At 42.3% G+C, this 14092-nt stretch overlaps 1 protein-coding gene across 2 annotated transcripts; it reads left to right on the top strand.

The window, feature by feature from the left end:
* Window positions 1-1038: 1038 nt before the first annotated feature.
* Window positions 1039-12428, top strand: LOC109430553 (toll-like receptor 6). 2 transcript variants are annotated; one of them, XM_019706627.3, is made up of 5 exons: window positions 1039-1207; window positions 9238-9429; window positions 9497-10810; window positions 10964-11223; window positions 11281-12428. In XM_019706627.3, the coding sequence occupies exons 2-5, from the start codon at window positions 9244-9246 to the stop codon at window positions 12326-12328; spliced, it is 2808 nt and encodes a 935-aa protein (XP_019562172.3). In that variant the 5' UTR covers window positions 1039-1207; window positions 9238-9243; the 3' UTR covers window positions 12329-12428. The 2 variants fall into 2 exon arrangements, with proteins under 2 accessions (XP_019562172.3, XP_062708926.1); XM_062852942.1 differs by lacking the exon at window positions 1039-1207 and adding an exon at window positions 1289-1306.
* Window positions 12429-14092: the final 1664 nt, after the last annotated feature.

Genomic DNA, 14092 nt, shown 5'->3' with positions numbered 1-14092 from the left:
ATTTGTTCATTTCACCTAAAAAATTCCATGTGAATTGGTGCAGTACTTTTTGTTGTAGCAATGAAAGAGTAGAATGTGCGCCATTAAATTTTGTACAGCCCCTAGTTTTGCTTGTCAGCGCTGTAACTTTTGAATTTGGCAAAGGCTGAAATTTTGAACACAAACCTCTCAATCTACATTTGTTGCATAGGCAAAATTAAAAAAAAAACCGATGCACTATCAAGAATTTTATAGTCGAAACATGTATTGAGAAGACTGAACGAGATTTTAGCCCTTCAGACAGCAATTAGTCAGCACAGCACCCTTTATTGTTTCGATTGTACTATGGAAAGTACTATATCCACTATAGGTATACTTTTTGTGACAATTTCATGAAAATTGGCAGAGAAATTCAAAAGTTATGAATAGGCAAACATCACACATGAAAAGCACGAAAAATTTTCACTAACAGCCACCCCTATCAACACCAGTAGCTTTCAAACTAATTGATCAAAGTTAATGAAATTTTTCAAATAAAAACTGCTAACGAAATTTCATAATTATCATCACAGAACTTTAAACTGTAGCGTAAAATAGCCTTCTATTATGCGAATGAAAATTGGTCATGATTGTACAAAATGCTTAAAACCACGTCTGTTTGTTTTTCATCCACAGTTAAAAGTAATGCATCGATTTTTATGAAATTTAAAACAAATAATAAGCATACACCAAATAATTCTCAGTCAATTATTTGGCCAATTTTACCAATTAATGCGGATACAGGCTTTATCTCAACAATTTCCTCGTTACTGGTAACGAGAAACTATCCCAATTGAAGAAAGAAAGTATCCCAATTGAATTTAACTTATCAGGTGCCCACCAATCAAACATAGGAAAAATGGCTGCATACTTCTCCTAAACTAGGTCGGTAATATCGTGTTCGCAGCCAGGTTTAATCGAAACGGTCCATAACGGCCTGCCGTTTATCTTATCACTAACGGGTGTGGGACCGTACTGATAAGACACCCGACCCACCCGAAAGGGGGTTTAGTGCGTATTATCGATTTAGTTTAGTTTCAATTTTCATCTCGTACCGGTGTCGTTGCGGAACAGGTTGCCGATATTGTGTTGTGTAATTTCCCGTTCTGATTGAAGGAAGTTGAACAGCAATCTCCAGTGAAGAGATGGATTTTCTGTGATGTGAAGTAACTGTTTGCAAGGAATAAAAGTAAGCGATCGTGCATTTTTTGAAGCATTCAGTGTAGTTTGTTGTGTAAGCCTGCTTTCTTGATGCAAATTGAAATTTGTAGAGCGGATTGTGTGTTTTGTAAGTTGATGTCTTACAACATTTTGAGAATATTTGAATGATCGAGTGTAAAACGAAATTAAAAGAAATAGTTGACGGTGATTTTTCCTGGTTGAACACAGAAGCAAACGGTACCTGAGCGAAGTGGAAAAAAGATAATCTTTATCTTATCAACGCCTAAAAGTCGATGGGATGCGCGGTACCGTTATCAGCGAAAGTTTTTGTGCAAGGTGCGATGCAGACATGTGTGTACTCTGTGACAACACCGAAGCCAGCAGTGATATGAATCATGTTTGTAAAAATTCCGCGAAATAAATTTGTTATTTTTAAATCGGATTTGAAATGTTTGCGCTCAAGATTCGATTTGCGGAGCTCACCAGTGCGGACTCGAACTACGCTTCACAGATACTTACGCATTGTAACGAGTAAACGAAACACGCAATAAGTACGCTACGTAATTTTAGTATGACAATAAGTCAACTTAATACGATCAATACTAATGATTAATGATGGATGGATCAAAACCCGTTCCGCGGAATCTACGCCGAATGAAGATTTGTTCTCGTTTGGATCACATCCAGGATGATCCTCTTCAGCTCTCTTAGACGTTTGGTTTCATCTGCTTCAAACTGTTGTAGGTACCTACCTACCGAGGCTGCACCACCATGTGCCTGTAGGCGTGTCGCTGCTGAAATTTCCTGCTGGGTTTCAATCTAACGCATGCTTACATACTTCATTCCCATCTCTACACACTATTTTTGTTTTGCTGGTTTTTGCCATGCTGTAAATTCAGAAAAGGATCCAGCAAAACAATATTTGCTGGTTGGCCAGCAAAACGCATTTTCAAATATTTGACAGCAGCAATGCTGAGAATCAGCAAACACCATTTCATTTTGCTGGAGTTCCAGCAAGCTTCAAGTGTATATGAATTGTTGCATTTTTAGCAAATTCAAGTATTTTTAATGATCGCGTAAGCAAAATTTAATTAGAATATCTGATTGAGGTAAATCATCTCGAAATTCATAGATACCCACCATAAAGACCGAATGACAATACGCAGAGGCCTTTGTGATGAATATCTTCAGAATTCGAGATGTTTCTTGTAAAATAAACGATAATAAAAATGCAACTACAACGTATATATTTTATCATTTTATCTAGAGCTTGCATCTTCGAATGAGTGTAATCAGTTTCGTTCCTTTTAATTCCGCCCTATGTAGGGCGCCCATAGGGCGGAATTAAAAGGTACGAAACTGATTACACTCATTCGAAGAGGGTATTCTGCTTAGAGGGTTCGAAAAGTCGGTACAAGATAGAGCTTGCATATTGAAATTGCACCTTCAAATATTCAACGTATACAATTTTTTATTGAGTTGTTTGAGAAAAACAAAAAAAAAACGATAAACAATGAGTGAACAATTTAAAATTGTGCGCGCTTTACTTCAGTTGAAGCAAAAACGCGGTTACTGTAGTCAATGGTTCATGACCGATGTCGTAAAAAACGAATAAAAATGTGAAAGCGACGCACTAAGGGGCGTTTGGCCAATCTAGCTGGCCAATATTATTTTCAGGGGATTTTCACAAATCTAATTCACAATAAGCATTGGAACACTACTTAAACGACATTCGAACGCAATTAGCATGGCTTACACAACTACAAATGCCTTTTCCAATTAAATAATCGACATATTAACACTATCTTATCAAATTTTTCACTATCTTATCAAATTGCCTACTTTTAGGCGTAAATCACGCCTAGAGAAATATATTTATCAAATAACTTCAAAAGTACAATACCTGTAAGAATTTTGACAACAAATTCGAATTTAGGGACGCTGCATTTCACTTTTCAGGGTATTTTTTACATAAACGAATATTGTTTATTGAACACATTTCTTGTTTTTAAATACTAAAATATTATTGATAGATGTTTGCGTTATTTCAATATGTACTGAGTAAACTAGTACTTGTTTTAATAATATGAAACGTGTAACTTTCACTTGTATGCAATGACCGTTGGTAAAAGTTGATAGGTATGATCAGTGACACCTTTAATAACGATTACTTTAATAACGAGAGAGAAATTGCCTACTTTACGTAATAACTATGATTTCATCGATCAGTTCAGCAAAATGTATACGAGTATCAAAAACTATAATTAAAGAACTCCATCTCAAAATTATGTTCATAAATAAGAAGTTAATTAAGACTTTTTAAGCCAAAAATTAAATTCGTAGATGTGTTTTCCTTTTTTAAAAGTTTCAACCTGCTCTACAATCATATTTTAATCAATTTTTCAACTATTTGACACTTATTTTTGGTAAATCAAACAAAATATATTCAAAATATGGCCTTGAAACGCTTAACAGAATGGGTTTTGATAAAATAGAACTAAATATTAAAAAATCAGATGGCTAGACCCATAGACTGTAATACGCCTTAAAGTATGCAATGGCCCTGAAATTACAATTTCTTCAATAACTCTCATTCAGAAAAACGTCGATTGCTCAAAAGTACGCACTTTTACGCAGCTGGATTTTCTATTAAGCTCAAGTAGGATGTGAAAGCTTGTGTTACAGGTGGTGTCGACCCAGCAATCGCCAGCAATCAAAAACTGCAGATGTTTCTTTGTTTGTTTTCACCTGAGGGAGCCTCAAGGTATATAACTTTAAAAAAATTGCAAACATGAATTGTTTTATCACCTCGTTGCAACATTTGTGGTATGTTTTGCCTATTGAAACTGACTTTGCGGTCATAAAAACTGAAAACATAACCAAATGGTCAGAGACAAACTTTATTCGAAAACAGTAAAATTTCTCAACCCTAGCTTTGACCTAAAGCAGACTTTGTATGGATTTGTTTGATGGAAATTCTAGCATAGGGAAGTATTCCATAACTATCCAGGTACCATATTCAGTACACATTTCCACAATACGAGTGACTTTGAAAAATGACTTATGGCCAGCTAGATTGGCCAAACGCCCCTTAGTGCGACGGTTCAAATTTACAGTTGAAATAGAAATGTGGCATAATTATTGTGAAAAAACCTCGTTCGATTTCGGACCCTGTTCCAAAACATTGTTATCCGACTCGGATGTATGTCTTCCCTACCATGTATAATGGGGCCTTGAAAACCATGACGAGATTCCTGGTGCCTCGGTATGAACCAGTGAACTGCTCGATATCGTCCTCAACCTGTAGGTATGAAAATGTAGAAAATGTAGTTCAACATGGACAATATCATGCGAATCAATATAAGTAGCATTGTTTTCAATTAACTTCCCAACATTTTTAAATACATCACCATTGACATGCTCAATTATTGATTCGCAAAAAGTGTCTGTTAAAGAAACGTCAGCTTTTAAATGACAAACTAAAACTGCAGCAAACTGGCGCAAACTGTTTATGTCTTCGTCCGCAGTTTTCTTAGTCGGTTCACTAGCGAAACATTCATGAGCGGTAGTTGCCACTTCGATTTCTGCCTTATCAACCACTGAATCAATCGTTACGCTTCCCAATGCTTTTAGATTTGCCGAACCAGAACCAAAAATTCTGTTGGTGGACTGTGGATTTTTTGAAATTATGTGTTGCCTAAGCCCATTAAATTTCCTCCCATTTTGCACCCATTTTGCATGCAAGTGGAGTGAACAATTTGTTTTTTGATAATCATGATTTTTCTCGTGCTGTTTGAGGTGCCATCTTAATCCGTCCACATAGCCATTCACTAGCTGCTTGCAGACAAAGCACCTCAAAATATCCACCATAATCACCTGCCCTGTCCATCAATGAAAACAAAATTATCTTCAGGCAAAAGTTACATACCAAACAGCCCATCGTAGTCGAATTTGTCCTTCTGTAGTGGGGCAATCGCCAACTCTAGCTCCGCAATGTTTTTCTCACCGTTTCGCGACAAAAATTACGCAAAACTCATTCACATTTTAAACACTTACATAAAATAAAAACGAAACAACTTTCTGCTGCTGACGATGTTCGCGACGATAACAACGACGACCCAGGCGAAAAACAAGCACAAGTGACAGATAGGTATGAAGTTATCAGTATTGTTTTTCCTCCCATGTTGGGGAAATTAAGCCTCTGCGTCCAATAAGCTGAATTTTGTGGCATATCCCGTTTTGATATTCGCATCTAGCTAGCTAATTAATTACCTTGATACTTGATGGGCTACAACTCGTAGCGGTGAGTCTACGCCCAATGAAGTATCCGCCTCCACTGGCCTCGGTCCTGGGCCAATCGCTTCCAGTCGCCCTCTACGAAGCCGACGACCCCATCGTGGTTCTCTGCTTAATATAATTTTAGCTTGTCGTTCCTCCAGCATAAGGGCTACGTGTCCAGCCCACCGCAGCCTGCCGTGTTGTATTCGCTTCACTATATCCACCTCTTTAATATATACCTGGTACAATTCGTAGTTCATGCGAAGCCGCCAGATGCCGTCCTCCAGTTTACCGCCGAGTATTGTTCGAAGCACTTTACGTTCGAAGACTTCAAAAGCTCTCCGATCAAATTCTTTCAACGTCCACGTTTCATGACCGTATAAAGCGACCGGAAGAATCAGAGTCTTGTACAACGCGAGTTTTGTCTTCGTTTGCAGCTTGCGGGACTTCAGCTGGTTTCGCAGACCGGAAAAGACCCGATTCGCAGCCGCAATCCGTCTTTTCACCTCGCGGGTAACATCATTATCGCACGTTACTAGAGCACCAAGATAAACAAATTCATCCACAACATCAAACCACGGCCGGACCGACGTGGACCACCAGCAATCATGTACTTAGTCTTTGTGGTACACTAAGGTCTTTTTTTACACGGGTAGTTTTTCTGCTTTAACTCGGTCAATTTTGAACCTACCTATCTAATTTTCCGTACACAGGTAGTACTAACCGTGTCTACCTGTGTACAAATTTTCATGTGAATTGGCTCAAAATTGACCGAGTTAAAGCAGAAAAACTACCCGTGTAAAAGAAGACCTTAGTGTATTAATCGTAAGTCCAATCCTCGCAGTCTCCCTCTTAAAAGGTACGAACGCCTCTTCCACGGCCCGACGGTCGATTCCGATCACGTCGATATCATCCGCGAAGCCCAGGAGCATATGCAACTTCGTGACAATGGTTCTGCTCCTGTGCACACCCGCTCTCCTTATCGCTCCTTATAGTGCTATGTTGAACAAATTTCATCTGCAACCCGTACACTTTTCGATCCGTCAAGCGTCGCACGAATCAGTCTAATCAGCTTTGCCGGAAATCCATGTTCCATCATAATCTGCCATAACTCGTTTCTCTTCACTAAATCGTACGCCGTCTTCAAATCAATAAACAGATGATGGGTCTGCAAGTTGTTCTCCCGAAATTTATCGAGAATCTGTCGCAGGGTGAACATCTGATCCGTCGTTGATCGGCCCTCACGAAATCCTGCCTGATATCCGCCGATGAAGGACTCCTCAATCGGCCTCAGCCTGTGAAACAGAACTCCGGACAAAATTTTGTACGCTGAATTGAGAAGTGTTATTCCTCTGTAATTCGCGCACTCCAGTCGATGCTCTTTCTTGAAAAGAGGGCAAATGAGACCATTCAACCAACTAGCAGGCAGTTCTACCTCCTCTCATATATTTAATATAATATGGTGTAAGAGTTGATACAGCTACTCACTACCGTGCTTGAGAAGCTCTGTCGGGAGTTCGTCCTTCCAGCAGCCTTGTTATTCTTCAGTCCCCTAATGGCTGTCTTGACCTCGTCTAGCGTTGGAGGTTCCACAGTTTGTCCGTCGTCGTCGATTCGTATTCTGTCCGTCGCTCTTCCACTCCCACCGTTCAGCAATACCTCAAAGAGCTCTCTCCACCTGGCAGTCACCATTGTCTTGTCTGTCAGCAAGTTTCCATTACGGTCGTTGCACATGACGGGAGAAGGCACTGTTTTTCTCCGCACGCCATTGACAGTTTCGTAAAATCTCCGCATATTATTCTGTTCCGTACGTTCTTGCGCCTGAGCAATCACATTTTCCTCGTGCTCTTTTTTTTTTTTCTTTTTGCGGTGGATTCGTTTTTCGGCTACTCTTGCTTCCCTATATCGCTCCCTGCTCTGCCGGGTCCCCGGCACCAGCATAAGGCTTCCGGCAACATTCTTCTCGTCCGTTACCCTCTGGCACTCCTCGTCGAACCACCCGTTCCTAGGTCGTCTTTGAGCAGTGCCTATCACCTCCCGCGCTGCTGTACTCATCGCTCCGTGAATAGACTCCCACAGAGTGTTGAGATTTTCGCTCTCGTTGATCTCACTTATCCGCTCGTCCAGCTTCTGCTGGACCGCTGCTGAAAACCGCTGGATGTTGAAACGCGTCGATCTTCGGTTCCTAGAGTCCGACACGGTTGATAACCGAGCTCGAATCTTACTAAATACGAGAAAGTGATCTGAGTCGATGTTGGGACCTCTAAAAGTTCTAACATCAATTACGTCCGAGAAGTGTCGGCCTTCTACCAGCACTAGCACATGGTCGATTTGGTTGCAAACATCTCCGTTTGGGTGTCTCCAGGTGAGCTTGCGGATATCCTTGCGTGCAAAGTAGGTGCTACTAATGGCCATCCCCCTAGCGGCAGCAAAGTTGACTAATCTCAGGCCGTTGTCATTAGTGACGGAGTGAAGGCTCTCCGTACCGATGATTGGACGGAAAAAGTCCTCTCCGATCTGCGCGTTGGCGTCACCGATAACAATCTTAACGTCGTGTTTCGGGCATTCTCCGTAGGTCTTTTAGCTAATTACCATGTGTCAAGTAATCAGCTTCTTCCACGACGCGTCGTCTCCCAGTCAAGAGCAATGGGACTGATAAACCCCAAAACCTTGCCCAAACCCTGATTCTGCAGACCAGATCTCATGATAGTATTAACCGTGCCTACATGTGTACAAAATTTCATGAAAATAGGTTAAACATTGACTGAGTTATAGCGAAAATCAGACCCGTGCAAAAAAAAAAAGAATCGGGTGCAATGTTGTTGTCGTGGCGCTGGTCTACTGGGTTGAATCAGAGCCCGTAAAGGAGACCTCGGCAAAGTCGGGACAGGTGGAGGCCTAATGTCAGCACGCCCTTCTGTGTGTTGTCTGATAGGGTCTTACTTACGGGAAGGTCAAATCGCTGTGCACGCGGTATCAGTTCTCAACACTTGCCGTGCAGTTGGCAGCAGGCGTGGTGCTGACCCTGCCCGCCTTCCGAGGGCAAAGGGGGTGGAAAGGACCCCTCGGGAAGCTAGGTAAGCGCCAGCATATTAGCTTGATGGACCTCGCTTTGGTCATCGAGTAATCATGTACGTTGCTGCAGGCTACGCAACTAACCTTAACGTTGCGATGTGCACTAGCCCCACTGTGAAACAATACCTTTTTGGTGGCTTCGGAGAGACGAAAGTTTTGGAGACCATGGGAATGTTGTTTAGTGGGCCGAGAGAAGAGTCCACACTACCTGGACCTCCCACTTCAGGTGTCTGTTGAGCGGATTAACCTCCTATAGTTTAGTTTTAGAAGGCAAAAAATTACAGCTAAGCACACAATTAAAGCTGGCGGTCTCTGTCATCAGCTGGCCCTTGAAGTAAGAATTTATGAGAAGAGGTGGAAGTGGACGTTTCATCTAGGTTGTCGACTCATCATTTTTCATCTCTTATTTGGAAAACCATGCCCTATCCACCCTGATTCCTTTCTCTATACAGAATCATACGCCATTAAAGTCTGCATTACTACTTTAGTAAATAAAGCCATTAAATGAATCTGCAAGTTGTATTCGGGAAATGTCATCGTTAATATAGAAAAAATATTATTAAAATTTAATATATACCTAGATAATGTGATACAGTTGACGATGTGGTTATCGATTCTTGGTATACCTTGAGTACGAAAAATAGCATGCAAATGATTGTGATAAATGCAATAAAAAATAACTCGTACATCCCTTCAATGTTTTAGCTTATCATGGAAGCAAGGTCAATTACAGTTGGAGTTTTCCTCCTAGTATTGGCATTACTGGTACGACATTCCCGATCCGAAGAATTTTGCCCCAATGGATGTCACTGCCACTACGATCATGATTCCGGTGATTTCTACGTTGACTGTTCTGGATTGGGACTTTCGGAATTACCACATTTTCCAGATACGAATGTGAGTATAATTGTTATTCTTTCCCCAACCTCTTGTAGCACAGCTCATTTGTTTCCATTCTTTCCAGGTTCAAATTCTCGATTTGTCAGAGAATATGTTCACCTTCATCCCACCGGAAGTAGCTCAATTCTCAAACCTACGATACCTGGACATGTCTTCGAATCTGATTTCCTCTCTCCCGCCTTTCTCGCTTGAAGGGTTGCACTCACTCAAACAGTTAAATCTGTCCAAAAACAACATTTCCAACTGGGCAAACCTCTACCCAAATGAGCTGTTGCAGAAAACTCCGTTTTTGGAAGAGCTCAGCTTAGCAGACAACCAATTTACTAGTTTTTCCAGCAACGACATTGCGCTGGTGCTTGTGAGTGCATCAGTGCGATATCTGGATTTGAGCAATTGCAAAATTACGAAAGTATCCGGAAAGGAAGTCATCCAAGGGCTGATCAGTTTGGAAACTCTGAAACTTAACGGAAACCCATTGCACGGGATTTCAGACATCAAGTCTGACACGTTGAAGACACTGGACTTGAGTAATTGTCGGATAAGCACACTACAATCAACGGCTCTGAGTGGACTGTCGTCGCTGGCCTATGTAAATTTCGCTAGGAACTACAAACTGTCGCTGTCTACGCATGGAAATGTGACGTCCACCAGTCTGAGACGTGTAAATCTATCGTACTGCAATTTGGATTCCATTGAACTGGGTGGTTTCCCGAACCTAAAGACAGCAATTCTGCGAGGAAACATGATTCGTCAGCTGATGGGCAACAGCTTTGTAGCGAATCCTCTATTGGAGAACATCGACCTCTCCTCCAACTCGATTAACTTCGTCCACAGTGATGCATTCTGGCAGCTGAGCAATCTGAAGACATTGGATCTATCGTTCAATGCAATACCTCGAATCGATGGACGAACGTTCAAGGAGAACGAGATGTTAACACAGATAAACTTGAGCAGAAACTATATTGCACGATTACAGAGGATCGTCGCCAGCTCACTGGCACATCTCAATATGAGCTGGTGCGAAATTCTTTCCGTTGATGCAGATGCTTTGGGTGCTATGCCTTCCCTAATCGATCTGGATCTATCGCATAACTTGCTATATGATGACCCGTGGAACATAGCGTCGGAAACATTACAAACACTGGACCTGAGTATGTGCCGTATAACGGCCATAAGGAATACAACATTCTCACGACTTCCGGCTCTGATGAGGATCAATTTGTCTGGAAACCGTTTTACCACGCCATTTCGAGTAGATTTCTTCGATAGTAATACATATCTCAGTGAAATTTGGCTCGGCGATAATCCTTGGCGATGCGACTGCCGTGATAGTGGATTCTTGGACTTCTTCCTGTTCTTAACTGAACCTCCTCGGAGGGTAAGTAGCGTTTGTAACAGGAAAGAGAAAATAGTTAAGAAACCTTTTGGAAAATATTTGGAGTGCGTTTCAAAATTTCTTCTGTATATTGAAATGAAACCAAATGAATCACTTTCCATCATCTTAATATTTGTTTCTTTTTTTCTATTTCAGGTAAACGACCATAAACAACTGCGTTGTACCAGTCCGGAAGACTTCTACGGAGCCACTTGGGAGGCAGCTTGCCGATCCGTATGGTATCCACAGGACATCATGGGGACGACTGAGAGAATCTGGACGTACTTCATGTTGGCCATCTTGGCTTTCTTTGGGTTCTTCTGTTTGTATTCGTCCATAAAGCGTTTCGTTGATTCCCGAAGGAAACTTGCCGCTGAGCGAGAACGACAAGAGAACGTTGAGGAGATGCGTGAAGTGTAAGTATTCGTATAGTTCGGATAGAACTGAATCCTAATCTTTATGATGCATTACAGTGCTCGCGAAAATCAGTTGAGGCTGCGTCAAGAAGCACAACTGAATGCTCCTGACGCGCGAGAGTCACGTCCTCCGTGCTACGAAGACGCCATACTACTTCCGAAGTTTGATGCTGCTTCATTTGCATCACTCGACGAGCTACTACTTCGTGGTAAGCGTAAAAAGAAACGACGACATCGTCAATCTACTGGCGATGAGGGCACTGACGGCGACGATGAAACTGATCGAGTTGAACTTCGCCAGAGCAGTCGATCCAGAAGTGAAAACGTGCTATCTGTTAGAGCAGTAGTCTATCAGGAGCCTACCGATGCATTACCCGCGCAAAATTCACCAATCTACCAGCGTCCAACCTCAAATCGCGTAGTGACGGCAAACGTCCACGCTTCACCAACCGAATCAAGAGGCTCGAGAGCACAGCCATCAAACGACGCCGAGCTACATTACCATTCTACCGATATCCTAAGAATGGACAGGCCGGCAACATCTAGCCCAACGTCCTCCCGTTCCGTCACGGTATCCGTCCATCAACCTGGACCCAGTACCAGTACCAACCAAATTCAGGACTTCAACAGTCGAAGTTACGAGAACAGCCCCTACGCAAAGCGGAAAGTCAAACCACTTCAGCACATAAACCCTAATGGTAGCATCGAAGAAATCACCGATTTTGAAGGCTATGAATCCAGCCCCTACGCAAAGCGTCGATTACAACACCTGGCCAGCTTCAAAGGAGATCGGGATAGAGAAAGGCCACCACTTCCCGCAAGACCTCCTCCATCCCAGGGGCAGCAGTTGCTTCAGGACAGTGACGATGACGATGATGACGGTGACGATGGTGGAGCGATTTCCATCAGAGTCGTTGACGATTACTTCAAGCCAGAGCAATCTAAACCTGATTTGGATGATTACGCCGTTGTAACAGAAGATGATGTAAGGCGGAATTTGCTGGAACGTGAAAAGCAGCAGCAGTCCAGTGTAGCAACCAATGCAGGTTCAAGTGGTAGCAGTAGCATTGAAATCATTCCGGCTAGGAACGAGCGGCAGCAGTGATGTCCGAATGCTTATGACAGATTCTAATTTTTTAGTCTACGTTTAGCGTACAAAAGTAACTTATATACATGTTCGAATCATACGAATTTATTAGGATGTACAGACTGTACTTTGCATTCTTGATGACCAAAACCTCAACGGAACCAGTTACCAACATTCCATATAACGTTGGGTATAACTTTTCCACCAAATTGGTACTACAAACATGGCCCGGAAGCACTCGCACATCTTTGAAATTCTTACCCCATCATCGCCACAACGAGGAAGGTGTAGCAAATCCATCACCCCTTCCCATCAGTTTACCGGCAGTCTAAAAATAGATTTTCTAAATGCCGCAGTTGCTGCCGTCCATGAGCAATCGCTCCACAAATGCCGGCTTATCGAAGCGTGAGGCCAGCCCAAAGTATATAAATATGTACCAAGGTAAGAGATTCCCGTAAATGTCAAAAATGAGACTCACCAACACATCTGCGTTAGTTATGAAAAGTTGGTGTTTTTACACTAAAATGTCATTATTTCAGCAAAGTTTGTTAAGTTTTGTTAGTTTGGATGTTTCTAAATGCTGAAAAAATATGTTTAGAATCAATTAGAAAAAAATGTTACCGATTTTCAAATGGCGATATTTTCTGTTTTATTGCATGGAGGTCACATTTAATCCAGTCAGATGCAATTAAATAATAGCTTCTAAGATGGGAGTGCTTAATTTCATAAGAAAGTTTGCTAAATAGTGATGTGCCCATACAAATCAGCGCAAACTTCATAACTATTTTTTGCTTTTTTCCTTTTCTCACTAATCCGTGAATATTAGCGGGAATCTCTTACCTTGGTATTTAGATACTTTGAGGCCAGCCATCCCCGATGGCTGTCAATGATCCTCAGCTGCAGCGGTCTTTCTTCGTGTTCTACCCTGTATTGAATCGCCAGGTGGTCACTGTGCGCATACCCATCGTCGACCCTGCATTACTGTCGGTTTGTTCGACCTCCTCGCGGGCCTGGACATGTAGGGCCGCCCGTAGTGTGACCCTCATTATCCGTGCAAATCAGGCATTTTTGTGCCGAGTTGTACTCTCTGGCGATGTAGCCTTCTACTCCGCACTTTCTGCAAATCCTACTCCTGTCAGAACATTTACACGCTCGCGACTTGTGTCCCTCCTCAAAGCACTTGAAGCACGTCACTGGCGACTCGTAGGTGTTGAGCAGACACACGGACTATCCTACTCTTACCTTGCCGACAGCAGTCAACTTGTTCATCTCCCCTACTGGGAACTTGATCGTAGCGATCTGCGTGCCTGCCGGGCCTTTCCTCAGAAGGATCGATGCACTTGGCGCATCAACCTCGAACTGCTGTTTGAGGGTGATTGCGACTTGGCGATCTCGTCCAGGTTTTTGCATTGGAGTTTCGCCTCCGCCGCCAGGGCTCTGACTTGCACCCTCACGCCCATTACCTCTTGAGCTAGAGCCTTGTAGGAGGTGCCCTTCTTGACCGCATCCTTCTTCAGCACTAACATCATCTCACCGGTCCTGGTGTGCCAGATGCTTTTTACATCCGCGCCCAACGGTGAGAGGCTATTCTCTCGGCGTCCAGTACGTCACTCCTTCCGCTGTTGTTAATGTTGTAAAATTTGTAAAATTGTTTTCAGGTCATATTCTGATTTACCTATCGACCGTATTCTATTTATAACTTAATCATTTTATGGCTATGTCGGTCTTTTTTCTACTCAGATATAAAGGATATAAAGGAGTAGAGATCAAAGATCAGGTCGT

Source organism: Aedes albopictus, chromosome 2 (assembly GCF_035046485.1).
Source record: "Aedes albopictus strain Foshan chromosome 2, AalbF5, whole genome shotgun sequence".
Lineage (NCBI taxonomy): Eukaryota > Metazoa > Arthropoda > Insecta > Diptera > Culicidae > Aedes > Aedes albopictus.
The sequence above is the reverse complement of the archived record's forward strand: the minus strand, read 5'-3'. Positions and strand labels throughout refer to the sequence as shown.